We start from the raw sequence: 13,943 nt of genomic DNA, 5'->3' as shown, positions 1-13,943 counted from the left end.
TTGTAAATCAATCACGCCTTTTTCGTAGGCTTTAGGTTCTTAGAGGATATTACACGAATTGTACATAAAGAAGCACCTATGTTCCGCCGGTGGTCGTTCGAGGGCGCCCAAATCACTCACCCGTGTGTCCGTAGGCAGGCCGTCGTCTGTGAGGCAGAGAGCTGTTAGGTGTAGTTAGTTGTAAGAAGACTGTGCTCACAAAATCGATGGAGCGAAAAACACAGATGATGGAGACGAATACACCACCTTCCCGCGCGCCAAATCCAACGCAGATAACTCCTCGCTCTCTAACTTCGTAACTCCGTGACCGACCCAAAAATCCTCTCCACGCGCCACAGGACACAAGCGTCGGTTTGCGTTGTATAAATACACTGTATTATGTTTTCGTCCATTAAGACGCGCAGTCATCAGAGTGCGTGGCAGTTGTTCTTTAGTGAAACTGAATCATCTTCATCTTCGATCGCAAAATCCGTGTATAGGTGTGACACATTGTTTACAATGTTTCCTTTTTTTAAGCTAAGTCCCTTCATCTCTTGTACCAATGCCTTTATCCCCCTTAACTGTGGGTGCTGGATTCTGTTTCCAACGGATGGAGGAAGGTGTATTTTGTAATCTCACCCGGGAAGCTTCCACCGGTTCTATGTACAATATTGTTCAGTTTCACTCACTCATTCCTTGCCGGACGATCAGAAAGCGAAACCCGTTGTTTGTATAAAACCAAAAATCTGAAGAAAACGAAAGTAGGTAAATGAAAACAGAAAAAGTAAAAACTACGAAAGGGATATGAAACAGGTGGCGAATCAACTTATACGAGAGTCGGGACGACAGACACAGAGAGAGAGAGGTAGAATATGAAACCATTCGAATTTATGTAAGACTTTACACCACCCTGAGGCGCTACTAATGGAACGCGATCACCACACAACTACGCCTCAAAGAAACGCCTAAACATTCATTTCCTACAATTTACACTTTGTAGAGGCGGTAGAGCACGGGGCGGCAGGATCTTCGCAAGCAAACGGCATACTCGAACGGGAACCCTCAAGTAAAAAGCCAGCACCAAAATAAATTATGCATATTTAGTGTTTAGGTAAAACAAATTCGTTCTAAAGATACAACATTTGTGTCGAAAGGCGAGTAGCTCGTAAGCGAAATGGGGAAAGCAATCGCATACAGAACCGTGGGGTTACCGGGGGGGCCGTTGCGACCCAGGATGAACTCCGGAACGTAACAGGAACACGCGTATAAAGGCAGGCATTAGTATACAGCAGCTGCGTATGGGCCCTGGGTGGGAAGGAAATGTTTTTTGTGAAGTTACATTTTTAAGATCTCTTTACACACGTTTTTTACACACGCAAAAGAGAATGAGAGGCGTTTAATGTCCATCACCGTATTGTGTGTCCTCTGTGTCCTCGTTGCACCCCGTTGTCGTTCGGCATCACACACAAAAATGTGTGACCTGCGAAATGGCTCGTAAACTCCTCCAACCCAATACCCAATAAAGTTGATAAACCAATTCGGGAAAGCGAAACAATTAAATGGAGGAAAGACTGCAAAGATAATTAGTCGCGCGGAGATCTACAACCGAAGATTCTACCCTTCTCTCTGTTCTTCTGGATGTTAAAAAAACTAGCGAAAATGTGGATTTTAGCTTTCATTCCTGTTGGTTGATTCTTATACATTCTTAGTCCCGTTTTCATATAGATTGAACAGTTCCTTGGTTTGGTTGGTTTTCGAACAAAAAGCACCTGTGTGCTGGGTTGTAACGATACTTTGGGTTCGCCACTGTGCGCAATACACGGGAAACGATATTACACGATCGGTACGCAGGTATTCTAACGCAAGGTGCATACACTCGCTCGGCGATACTACTTGTAAAAACAGGAGCACCCCGGAAGCATACGGAGCAGAACGGAACGCGCGCACTGTCCTTTCGCAGCAGCTGCTAGGGTACCTTACGATGGTGTTCGTTTCGAATAGAGGACAAAACCGTGATCCACTAGAATTGTGGAATATTGTAAGATTTGTTTAGCGGTGTAGAGACATATTATTATTGTAATAATTATTATTAGATATACATTATTGTAAAACATTATAGGTATATTGAAATATTATATTATTTTTATCATAGATTCATTATTATTATTATTATTATGACATACTTTTTGTTAGAGACAGTATAAGAGCAGAACAACGCGACGCGGGAGAACGATAACTTAAACCACTGGCTGAATTGATGTGAAAACACACACAATTCACCAATCCTGATCCAGAATAAGAAATAATAAAATCAACAAATATGAAAACTAACATGTTTATAAATGAAGATTGAGAAAGAATTCCGATCGGTTTTTTTGCAGCGCCACAGGTAAGGTGTGTTTGAAAAGTTTATTCTGAGGAATAATCCGAGTTCTTCCAATTTAATTTCCTTCCTATTTTGTTGAAAGGAAACCTACATTAGACTGTTACTGATTGAAACCCATTTTTAGTTCACGATGAGTTAATTATCGATTAGCATCCTTCATTCGATACTAATCTCAGAGCGAAGGTTTGTTTTTAAATTATTGACTGACGAATATTTACGTTTTCACGCAATGTGCTCTCGAAGCGTCTGAACCGTGCCGTTCAACCAAACTACCAGGGCTTCATAACAGATAGGAGCGGCCATTCGTCGTGTGGAGGCAGATCATGCAAGAGAGAGATCTCCATACGATTGCCAGATTCACTTATCTCTTTCTTCAGGCATCGATGGCACATTTCTGCTCCCCTGATCCCGAAGGCAAGCAACACACGTTTTGTCATACGTCGAGCTCTGCTAGAGACTTTCTCAATGACTTCAATGAAAACACAGCACCATTTGCGAACGATACAAACGAGATATCCGGGTAGCCCCGATTGCCGGGTTACCCGTTTTGATGGTGAATCATTTATTTCCGATAGTTAAAATTATACGCTTCTTTAGTTGCCGCCGACCGTTGTAAATTCCTGCAAGTTTCCGCCCAACTGACGACGTCCACCGTTTACATGAATCCATACTTAGTCTTTTATTAAATCTGTTTTCGCAATCTTAGATTTTGATGCATTACAATCCGCCTGCATCGCATCGCAAGGGACCATAAAAAAGTCGAACATACATCTACACACACGCACACGCTGTACAATTTCCTTGCCGATAGACGAAAAATGTCTTTATCCGCCTTTTTTGCTATAAAAAATATCGGCCCTTTCTACACCGTTCGTACCATTTTTGCTACTCCTGCTTCCCTCTCATAGCCCCCGTTTAGCCTTCGACAGCTGGCCAGCACGATAAATATTAGAATAGTCAACTAATAAGCTTTAATAAAACTCGACGTCGACGTCGATAAAATGGTAAAGCAAAAAACAAAGAGCAAGGTAAAAGCCGAAACGGTAAACGGATAGTAAAGCGTGATACTATGCCTAAAGACGGTGGGCAAGTAAGAAAATATTGCCTTTTCAGAAGACGGAGACTCTGGCCACCCGGTGTTTCCAGATTCGTTAACCCCACTCGGCGTGTTGAACCGTGCTCTGTTTCGTGAAGATTAATGTTTATACAGTGTTGATACTGACAGCCAGCAATGTTCATGATTTTAAGTTTTTTATTGTGTTTTAACGAGACTGGAAACCCTGGGCCAGAAACGTTTTGTCTTCTACAAGGCCAGTATTGCCTAGCCATCGTAATAATAACTAATAACTCCCGTGTTTGAGGTTCCCGTCTTTCTCTCGAGTGTTTCTCAATTGCGTCAAATTAAAAGAGGATACTTTTTCAACCAAAAATAGTCCTAGAATTGGAATTTGCCATTGCAATGTGAAAACTATGAACGGTGCGTTTCAATTTTCGTGCCCTCCTTACCACGATCGATAATGATCGTAACCATGTGTGTTGTAAGTTTCTTGATTCTTACTTGTCGCCTGCTTAACACTTGGTAAAGCCAAACATAATTTTTGTCCATGCTCGTCGTCCTTTCGTCTTTTTTCCCCAATTACTACGACAGCGACAACCTGTACGCCTTAAGTCTAGTCTAAATGTAATTTATCAATTAAATGTGTTCTCTAGCTGGCTTATACAATAAACGAGTTCCCCGATACCGGCACCGGGATGTTCGTTATAAATTTGCTAATTAGGTCCGCCCTGGCAGGGTGTGCCTGCGGTTTTGTTTTAAATTTTCTGCAATACATCCTAGCCCTGTGATCGATTCGACGGTTCGAATCCTGTCAGCGTGAGTTCGGAAGCAAAAAGTGCCCATTTTTGAAACAGAAACGACCCCCGCCTGGTCTGGTGTGATACGCTTCTCCGTGCTGTTCTGTGTGTTTTTGCAGAACCAAAGAAGCCACAACCATGGGGCGCGTACGACGAGCGGTCAACTCATCACTTCTCCCCATTCGGTGTCGCATGCTTATTGCCAGATGCCCGCATAGTTGCCAATCAATGTGGCCGGAAGTGGCCCGCCGGCGGTGAACAGTCTCGTTCCGCTACTGTCGTAGCAGTGGGTGTAGATGGCCGGCGTGTATTTGAGCTGCTGGAAGCCATCGATTTCTTCCTCTGGAAACTGTGCCTGCGACAGGCAATGAGGGATCATAGGAACGAAGAAAAGAATACAATCGACGTTGAGTATTTCGTGTCCAACTTTTTGAGACATTTTGTCACGCGTTTGTTTGCTTACCACATAGCCGCGGCTTGCCTTTAGCACGACCGTCCGGGATGAATTGATGCACGACTCCAGATACTTGCCCGCCCGAATGTCGTAGAACATTAGCATGCCCATACCGGTGCCAATGGTAAGAATGTTTCCTTGGAAGCTTGCCGACCGGATCCCGCACCCACTGTACCGTGAGGCAATTTTCTTTACCGCCTAGTGGCGAAAGGGAAGACGCACAGGTCAATCGTTTAATCAGTGTGTTACTGGTTTTGTGAAGACAGGGCACGAAAGTGGCACATTAAAACCGATTAAAGCATGAATATGGATGCATTTTTAGATGAAAACTTATGTTTTCCCCATCGTTGCGCTCTGTGAGTACTAGATGAACGCCTCAGTCACTTGCGAGATTCTAAGCGTTGTCTCAAAGCTACTGTGATCTGTTTTATTTCAGTCTCGCTTGAAATGCTTCATATGATGGGTCTATTTCCTATGTCTGTCCATTTCCACGTCTATGCCAAGCGAGATAAGCTCATATTATTAATACTCACGCGCAACAAGCTACAACAAAGCAATTAAACAAAGATCAACAAAGTCATTAAAACATTATCATTCTAAACATTCTGACTTCAGCCTTAGGCTGATCTTTTGACCAACGTTCTCGATCCGTATCCGTAATCTTCCGTCCGTATGATCACTACACGTTTCAGGCACAATTCCACAATTATTATACTGGATCTTCAAATACACGCATAGTTGCCAATGTGTGCCATAGTAGGCTTGTACCCTTCAAGTCATTCGTTTATTTACCTACAGATATGAAGAGCATAAGAAAACTTGCAACGACGTCGGTTCGCTTACCTGTAGCGTTCTCGGGTCCAGCAGCAGCGTGTATGAGCGGCAGCCGACCGCGTACAGACCGTTCGGTTGGCACGCGATACAAACGTTCTCCTGGCAGTTGGGCAGCTTGCGGGACAGCTTCTGCGAGAACGTTTCCGCGTTGAACAGATGCAGATAACCGTTGAGTGATAGCAGCGCCAGCTCGCGGTACTCGCGATTGAAGCACACCGCTCGGATCTTTTGTGCCCCGCGACAGTCCTTCACCGAGACGGGCGAAATGTGCGCGTACCGCGGCACATCCTGCTCCTGCTCGTCCGCCTCACCACTTTCGGCAGCCTCTTGTTCGCTGCCTACGCCATTGCTGTTACTGCTGCCGCCGTTGCTGGTGCCGCTGGTGGTGGTGCTCGTGGTGCTGCTGCTGCTACTGCTACCACCGCCGCTGGTGCTACTGGCGCTGCTGGTGATGTTATTATCCGCGCACCCCTTCTTCTCGGGAAAGTCCATCAGATCCTCGTTGACGCGCCAGAGCGCCAGCTTGGTGTCCCGCGACCCAGACACCAGAAACTGATCGTCGAGCCAGCACATATCAAACACCCAGTCGGTGTGCGCGTTCTCGCCGATGCAGAGCGGATCGAGCGTAGGCAGGCGGTAGATGGCAATGTCGGCCGAATGGCGGGCCCCGGTGGCCAGCAAGCTGTGGCTCGGGTTGATCTGGCACGCGTGAATGCCAGACTGCGTGTCAGGGCTACCGCCGTTCCTGTTCGGGAGCGTCGGTATTGCATCGACCCTCCGCATATTGACGTCGTACACCATCAGCTTATTGCACTTGGTACCGAACACGACCTGCCGGTTGCTGAGCCACTGCGAGCAGAACACCTTGTTGATGTTACCGAGCGAGATCGGTGTCTCCTTGAACATGTCGTGCGTGAGGATGTGGCGGCTAGCGTACGCCGGATCAATCGAGCGCGATTCGCGCAGGTCCGACTCCCGGCTGCGAATGTAGTCGACAAAGTTGTAGGACGTGTTCAGCACCTGGTTCTGCTGGCATGGCGTTTCCTCCTCGCTGTCACTGTCCTCGTACGTGACGAAATCGTCCGGTTTGTCCGGCTTACGGCGCCGCTCCTGGCGCAGTGCTCGGTTGCGCGCCCTCCGCTCCTCGAGGCGGCTGGGAATGTAGCAGTGCGGATGCGTCCCAGCTACAGGGCGCTTTAGAGTTTTCGACATCACGCACAGTAGCACCGTGACGGTGGGGGGGAACTGGACAGTAGCCGCGACAGCCGACACTCTTCACACGCTATAGTGGCTACGTTATTCCGTCCCGTTGTGCACCTGCAACGCAAGGCCACAACGGGAGTGGTTCGGCGAGTGGCACAGGACCGGGTGGAATATGTACCGAATATGGGCGCACGGGAGCGGAACCAAACGCAGACGATGACGACGGAGTGCGACGTCGGAGCAATGGAGGACGGAACGGCGGGCTCACGGCCTACTTATTCGGGCCACTGTCTTTCACGCGTGGTCCACAATCAAAGTATCCTTCGCGACATGCTTGAAATTTACACGAACGATCGGGCTGGTCCGCGGGAACTACCAATTAGAACCAGAAATGCACAGCAACGACGGGATGCAGTTTATGTTGGGGTCAGCTTTTGTAATGAAAAATTCTTTCGACATTTTGACAATTATCTCTATTGCACAGGGTGTTCCGAAAAGCCCATCTCGCACACACTGGTTCGACGTGTGCGTGGTTTCGACGCAGAGCAAAGCAGAGTTTGTTTTCATCGCACAGCGCCCGAAGCCGGCAAAGTCGGCGTAAACGAAATATGCTCGGTCGGTGTAAACACATTTCGAAACGCTGTAAACTCGTTACCGGTTACTGGAAGAAATGCAGCGACTTAAAAGATACATCGTGCCTTTTTCGTAATATGTGTTTAAGAATTAAAATAAAATACTCGTTACCTAAAGGGCCAACTAGCGCGCGTCGTGCGGGAGAATATCTAACCGCGTACCGTTTGAACAAAATACCGACACAATGGGGTAAACAAATCGATGTCACACTTGAAGCGTCTTCTGTATTTCCCTTTTGTTTAGAGGCGAAAGATGCAGCTGCAGAATGCTGCCGAGATAGAAGATTTCTTCGGCGTGTACCTTTTGGTGAGCAAAAGTGCGAATCCGAAATTCAAAGGACGCACCTATATCGGCTACACGGTAGATCCGAACCGTCGAATAAAACAGCATAACGGCGGACGCGATGCCGGCGGTGCAAGACACACCTCAAACCGGGGACCATGGTGAGGAGGCCTTGCTGTTGAAGATGACCACTTTGGTGCTAAATGACGCATTTTATTCCCACAGGATAATGGTGATGATCATACATGGGTTTCCAAACAACATATCGGCGCTACGCGTAAGTAACATGAGCTTGGGCGCATAGGAAACATTCTTTGCTGACCGTTAATCGGAATTTTACGCTTGGGTTTCAGTTCGAATGGGCTTGGCAGCAGCCTCGTGTTTCGCGTCGGTTAAAGCAAATACCGGAGCTGCAGAAAAAGCTTCGCAAGGAATCAAACTTCGAGTACAACTTTCGTATACTTTCCGAAATGCTCCGGATAGGCCCGTGGAATCGGTTGCCGCTCACGATTCGCTGGTTTGCGGATGATTTTCACCGTGATTTCGAGGTAATGCAACCCGAATGCTCGCCATTCTTGCCATACGCATGTGTGGACACTTCAGAAATTCGTTCTCGTTCCTCGTTCTGTTCAAAGAGATGAATGCCTAGGCCATTGCGGCTCAAAGTCTCTATAATCCATTAAAACAAACAAAACAAACGTTCTCGGTTCTCATTTCGTTTCAGGCCGGAAAGTCACCACCCTTGCACATGCCCATCTGCTTCGGTCGCGTAAAGAAGATGAGCGGAAAGAAAGAAAAGAAAAAGGAGGTAAAAGACGCCGAAAAGAAATCGGACCGCCCAAAAAGTGGAAAAATAGACGTCAATTACGATTTCGACGAGTATGACTTGCTGGTAATGGGAGGTGCGAAAATGGGCGATGATGTAAAACTCAGTGCGCAACGGTTGCTGGACGGCGGCGTCGTGGACAATATAGCAATTAGTTCCGAATCGGAAGATGATGGTGACGCTCCAACAGTGGGGAGCGTTCCCGAAGACCGTCGAACTGATTGTGTTCTTTGTCGCCAGCCATTAGCTGGCGAAGGAGAGCAAAAAGATGCGGAACTAGCTTTACGGTGCATTCAGCCACGATGTCACCTCATTTCTCATCTGGCATGCTTAGCTGAAAGGGTATTAGAACCAGGTCAGTACGTTCCCGTCGAGGGCGATTGCCCCATCTGTGAGACACATTTTTTGTGGGGTGACGTCATACGAAAGTCGAACGGTTGTAGCGATTTGGTGGAGGACGTCGATAGCGTAGCTCCGCTTGAAGTTTACGATGTATCGGATGAAGATGTACCATGAATTACATAAATTAAACGAAGAAGAAATAAACTATTTTGCCTAATTGAAAATTGGATAAATGGAGGAGCGGTGCAGTGCGCTGGACGGAAGAAAAATAGTGAAAAGTAAAGAAAACCTAACAACATAAACATAAACAAAGGAATTGACCGTCACCTGTCTGAACCTAAAAGGAACTATTTCGGTATAATTAGAAGCCTTGGAGAAATCATCGAGTAATTACTAGTAGGTGTATGCATAGAAATCCGCTGTTTGCATATAAAGCCAAAACACACTGCCGACGTAAATTTCGGAACGTAAAAACACGTTTTTACGTTCCGAAATTTTCGTCGGCGGTGTGTTTTTGCTTTAGTTGCTCTACTGTTGGATAGAAGGCACAAATGTCATCAAATAACTGTCAAATGTCAAGCTTAGGCATCTGTCAACAAATCTGCATCATCACATTTGTCAATTTTTCCATTTTGAGATTGTTATTAACACTAAACCATGTGCGATTTCGAACCAACAAAGCGTCATTTGCGGGAAGTGTTGTTGTATCACTTCCATCTGAAGAAAACTGCAGCCGAAGCATGCCGGTTGCTTCAGAGGCTTATGGCGATGCTGTTATATGCGAAGCCACTTGTCGTAATTGGTTTCGGCGCTTCAAAAGTGGTGATTTTTGCACTGAGGACAAGGAGCACCCGGGACCAGTGAAGACGTTCGCGGATGAAGAGTTGGAAGCATTGCTGGAAGATGACCCGTGCCAAACACAACAACAGCTTGCAGATGCATGTGGAGTGGACCAAGGAACAATTAGCAGACGTTTGAAAGCGTTGGGAATGGTCCAAAAGCATCGAGTAAGTACTATTTACCAAATTTTTATCAACAAAAACTGAATTATGTTAAACAAAATATTTTTTTTGCTTATATGGATCGAATTTCGCTTCTCTGCTTTGCAACAGCGCCGCTGTCCGCCTCGACCACAGCACTCTCGGCGCGCCGCCGTCTTAGCAACGTCGCAACCCGCGATAACGCAACCCGCAAGCTGTCGAGCACGGACGAATGGAAGCAGCCGGGGATCTCATCGCAGGACATCATCACGCAGGGCATCGGGCATTGACAAGCACATGGTCGGACCCAATCTGAACGCTGTGAAAATGGCGGTTTATGCGCAGCGAGGAAACATTTCAACCCCCGTGCAACATTTCACTCGTTTCACACCCGACCGATCGTGCTGCGAGTAGAAAGAGATCGACGAAGGCGATCGCGCACCGTGTAAAAAAAATGAAAAGACTATCCAAGAAAGAGATGGAGCACGCCAAAGACAGGCATCGAAAGTTTACTCCGCTACGCGCTACGATCGTTGGTGATCACTTCTATTTGAACGCTCAACGTGATCGCGCCGTGCCCCAACGACTGCTTTGTCAGGACACTGGTTCGGTTGAACATCTGTTTTGTGCGTCTTTTGCTATTATCTTCCGACTTGAAGACTCTCGTCAAGTGGTGCTACGTACGGCGATCAAACATCAATCCGAAGTCGAATAGGCTTAGGGGACAACAGTGAATTAACCCATTTTTGAAATCGTGCCCTCTCGTGGAAGTGTGTGTAAGTGAAATTGGATGACCATCCAGATCGGTTGGTAGGAAAGCACGGGACACCATTCAGAACTGATCTGCAATCTGAGAAAGACTTCCGGTTTCCGGAGCACCAAAAGTGAGCTCATCGAGCGTGCGTGGTAGCAAAAATGAACACCCGTCGGATGTTGGTGATCGGGCTCGTGGTGGTGCTGCTGGTGGCCAGCCTCAGTGAGGCCCGGCGTCGGTTTCCCCACCGCCGGCGGGCCCCATCGCGCAAGACACTGAAGCAGCTGTACTACGAGTCACGCGAAACTAACACCCCGAACTTTGTGAGGCTCGTCCTGATGCGGCTAGTGTACGGGCTCGCCACACAGATGGGCGTCGAGGAGCGGCTGGACAACGTGTTCGGGGGGGCCTTCGTGCCACCGAACGCCGTGGACGACAGTTCCGACTTCTTCGACGTGCTGAGCGATGAAAGTGGCGAAGACTTTAGCTTCGGCCTGTGAGGTAAGTTGACCCACCAACTAAATCGACCAAGAAACGCCCGACGGCGGTCCCGATCCGAGGTTCTCTGGTGACACAATTTAAACCCGAAACCAACTCCCGAAAAGCAACACAAACGGGCTGATTTTTCCCACCTTCCACGCGATTTCACGCGGCGCGGCATCAGATCACGTTTTGTATGCGCGAGAAGTGCGCGCGTTTCGGAATATGTTCCGCCACACAAAAGAAAGTGCCCCCGGGAGCCGGCAGGCGACTTTCGGCCGGTCGGTCTCGGACGTTGCCGGGCCGTGGTCGGGGTCGGCCGAATAAACTCATTTCCTCCGTTGCCGGGGCCTCGTGGCGGTGCCGCGTGCGATTCTGCCCGTGCATATTCGATTCCGATGCCGAACCGTACCCGACACGGTGGCACCCGATCTGTGTCAGAGCCACGGAAGCCGCCGATCGTTGGCCCCGCTGCGGAGCGACTCCGGTGGAACGCGAGGCTCAATTTTCATTAAACACTCCCCCGGCCCCATCGGGATCAGTCCTCATTTTGAACGAGAGTAAAAATATGGCCGAAAACAAATAATAACGCGGCCATTCACTCCATCGCCGGCACACACACATACGCACACGAACGCAGTGAAACACAGTTGCAGCCAAAAAGCGGAGTTGTCCTCGTTGTGGGGCCGGAACCGATCGCGCCGGTGGACGCCGCGGTTAGCGGATTACAATGGTGTGTGCCGTTGCCGGTTGCCGGGCCACAAAAACCGCAGGACGATTAAAGCGATCCGAAAACAAACGCCGCGCGCCTCTTGTTCTTACACCCCAGCCCAGGGAAGCCCGGCCACCGGGGTTTGTTTCGGCGACCCAATTCCCTTGGTGCAGGGCACGGCGAACGGTACAATCGGGGAAACGCTGACACCCGGCGGCTGGCAAGTTGAGGTGAGGCGTGCACGGCGGGTGGCCATTTATTCGTAAACCGGGACGTTTATTTATCTTTTCATCATCCGAGAAGTCCATCCACCGTGGGGTCAGGTGTCGACAGAGAGAGATGATTTAAATGACACCTTTTTTCCCACTTTAATGAGACCCTTTCGGAAAGGCAGCCCAAGAGACCGGGCGTCAAGCGGGTAAAAGTAAACAAGGCTAACTTACTGTTTACTGTTCACTGTTTGTCTAAAATGTGTGTGCGAGGGACACTCGCCCAGGAAGCTGATCGAATTCCGTGAAAGTGGACACGGGTGTGTTATGCGTCGTGCGTGAGTTATGCAGTTGGGACAGGTGAAGACACAGATTTCAGACCAAATTTATGATATTTGAGTTATGCTTTTGCTGACTGATGGTTAATTAATCTTTGAGTTGGCATCCAACCATTCTTGTGGCCATATATTTCGTGCCCTGATGGACCATGAGAAGTTCGTACTTGCTATAGGAGTTGGCAACCAGGTTGCCAATACTATCAGAATCTTTTTAGTTCGCTAAAAAACTATAGTTTTTTTGGTAACCGTCGGGTGTACAGGGTGCGTATTTACGACAGGGAATATTTAAATGTTGAATAACTCCGCCGTTTTTTAGTCGATTTTGGCAAATGGACAAGATTTATTTGGGGCGTAAATTTTATTTTTTATAATAATTCACTCAAAGCCCAATATCGTTCAAATGACCGCCTCAATTAAACACACAAAAAGCGGGCATTTTTCATTGTATTTGACAACATTTTGGGCATAAAAGCAGCAATTTCCGCTGTGATGTTAGCTTTCAGTTGTTCAATGGTCCTCCGGTTGGTTGGCATAAACCTTACTCTTCAAATAGCTCCACAGAAAGGAGTCAGAAGAAATTCGGCAACAATAAGCACGTACAGTTTTCACAGTTTTCACAGTTGAACGATTATTTTCAATGTAGAGCGCTACAATTTCAACCCGCTGTTTTGCCGTAAATTGATCCATAACTAAAACGGCATGGCACTAAAGTTTTAAAATGTAGCTGATTTGTAAAAATCGACTGTCAGGTGACGGAGTTCTCCAACATTTAAATATTCCCTGTCGTGAATACGCACCCTGTATGTAGTAAGGTTTTTTTGAGAGGTCCGTACCACTCACAACTCCTTAGTATTTTGTCTTTCCTTAGCCAAATTTAATGCAACGAAAGATGTCTAGAGGTATTATACTATTTATTGAAATAATTGTTTGTTTATCAAAAAATGTGTATGTTATAACATCAAGAATATTTTTCAAATAGTAGAATACTGTAGCATTAATTTCAAAATTAGTTAACAATCATATTGTGCTCAACGCATCGCTTTTAATATCGGCGAAATTAGTTGGTTTGTTTACACAATAATAAACTTACAGCGTAGTAGAACATTAGTGTCTATAATAGGTGGTCAGGTCCAATACGATGGCAACATATTAAAATTAAGTAACCATCGATACTATGTAAATTCGAGGTTCACTCGAGCTGAAGATGGCGAGAGTAGCAGCATTGAATTGGATAACATAAATAGTCATAGAACACCGATAAAGCCATAAATTATTTTTACTAATCGCCCAATTGTTTCTAGAACACCTCACTGCACTCTACGAATGAGCCGAGGAAAAGTTTTTTGTACTTTTCAGAAAAAAGCTTTGTGAAACAGCGATTTTATCCGATTCTATAAGGAACTGTTTGCATTACTTTGCCAAAACCCGTTACATTGTTCGTTAGTTCTGATCATACCGGCATGAGTAGCAAATATCTCTTTGCCGATAAAGCTTCTTAAAAGCTTTGATCGCCTCTCGAGGTGCTCGAGTTCAATTCCATTAACGTAAGAGTATGGAAGAATACGGCACATTGGCACCGCCCGAAGAAAGAACGCTCAGCACGCAAGCATAATTACTGTTTCACGCAGCATAGTTTCCACGCGTCGCGTGATTGAATTACGTTCTGCCATCCTCGGG

The 13,943-nt window shown here is 46.9% G+C and overlaps 3 protein-coding genes across 3 annotated transcripts; 2 read left to right on the top strand and 1 right to left on the bottom strand.

The window, feature by feature from the left end:
* Positions 1 to 2,868: 2,868 nt before the first annotated feature.
* On the bottom strand, positions 2,869 to 7,082 carry LOC128272016 (DDB1- and CUL4-associated factor 12 homolog). Its single transcript, XM_053009724.1, has 4 exons — positions 5,973 to 7,082; positions 5,517 to 5,801; positions 4,683 to 4,871; positions 2,869 to 4,568 (listed from the first exon to the last, which is right to left on the bottom strand). Exons 1-4 carry the CDS (start codon positions 6,717 to 6,719, stop codon positions 4,416 to 4,418), a joined length of 1,374 nt encoding a protein of 457 aa, XP_052865684.1. The 5' UTR covers positions 6,720 to 7,082; the 3' UTR covers positions 2,869 to 4,415.
* A 585-nt stretch (positions 7,083 to 7,667) lies between these two features.
* On the top strand, positions 7,668 to 9,012 carry LOC128273117 (structure-specific endonuclease subunit SLX1 homolog). Its single transcript, XM_053011035.1, has 4 exons — positions 7,668 to 7,786; positions 7,851 to 7,902; positions 7,979 to 8,173; positions 8,350 to 9,012. Exons 2-4 carry the CDS (start codon positions 7,855 to 7,857, stop codon positions 8,965 to 8,967), a joined length of 861 nt encoding a protein of 286 aa, XP_052866995.1. The 5' UTR covers positions 7,668 to 7,786; positions 7,851 to 7,854; the 3' UTR covers positions 8,968 to 9,012.
* Positions 9,013 to 10,688: 1,676 nt separating this feature from the next.
* On the top strand, positions 10,689 to 11,027 carry LOC128274137 (uncharacterized). Its single transcript, XM_053012243.1, has one exon. The coding sequence runs from the start codon at positions 10,689 to 10,691 to the stop codon at positions 11,025 to 11,027; it is 339 nt and encodes a 112-aa protein (XP_052868203.1).
* Positions 11,028 to 13,943: the final 2,916 nt, after the last annotated feature.

The sequence above is a fragment of the Anopheles cruzii genome, chromosome 3, assembly GCF_943734635.1.
Source record: "Anopheles cruzii chromosome 3, idAnoCruzAS_RS32_06, whole genome shotgun sequence".
Taxonomy (NCBI): Eukaryota; Metazoa; Arthropoda; class Insecta; order Diptera; family Culicidae; genus Anopheles; species Anopheles cruzii.
This window is presented reverse-complemented; position numbering and strand designations above follow the sequence as displayed.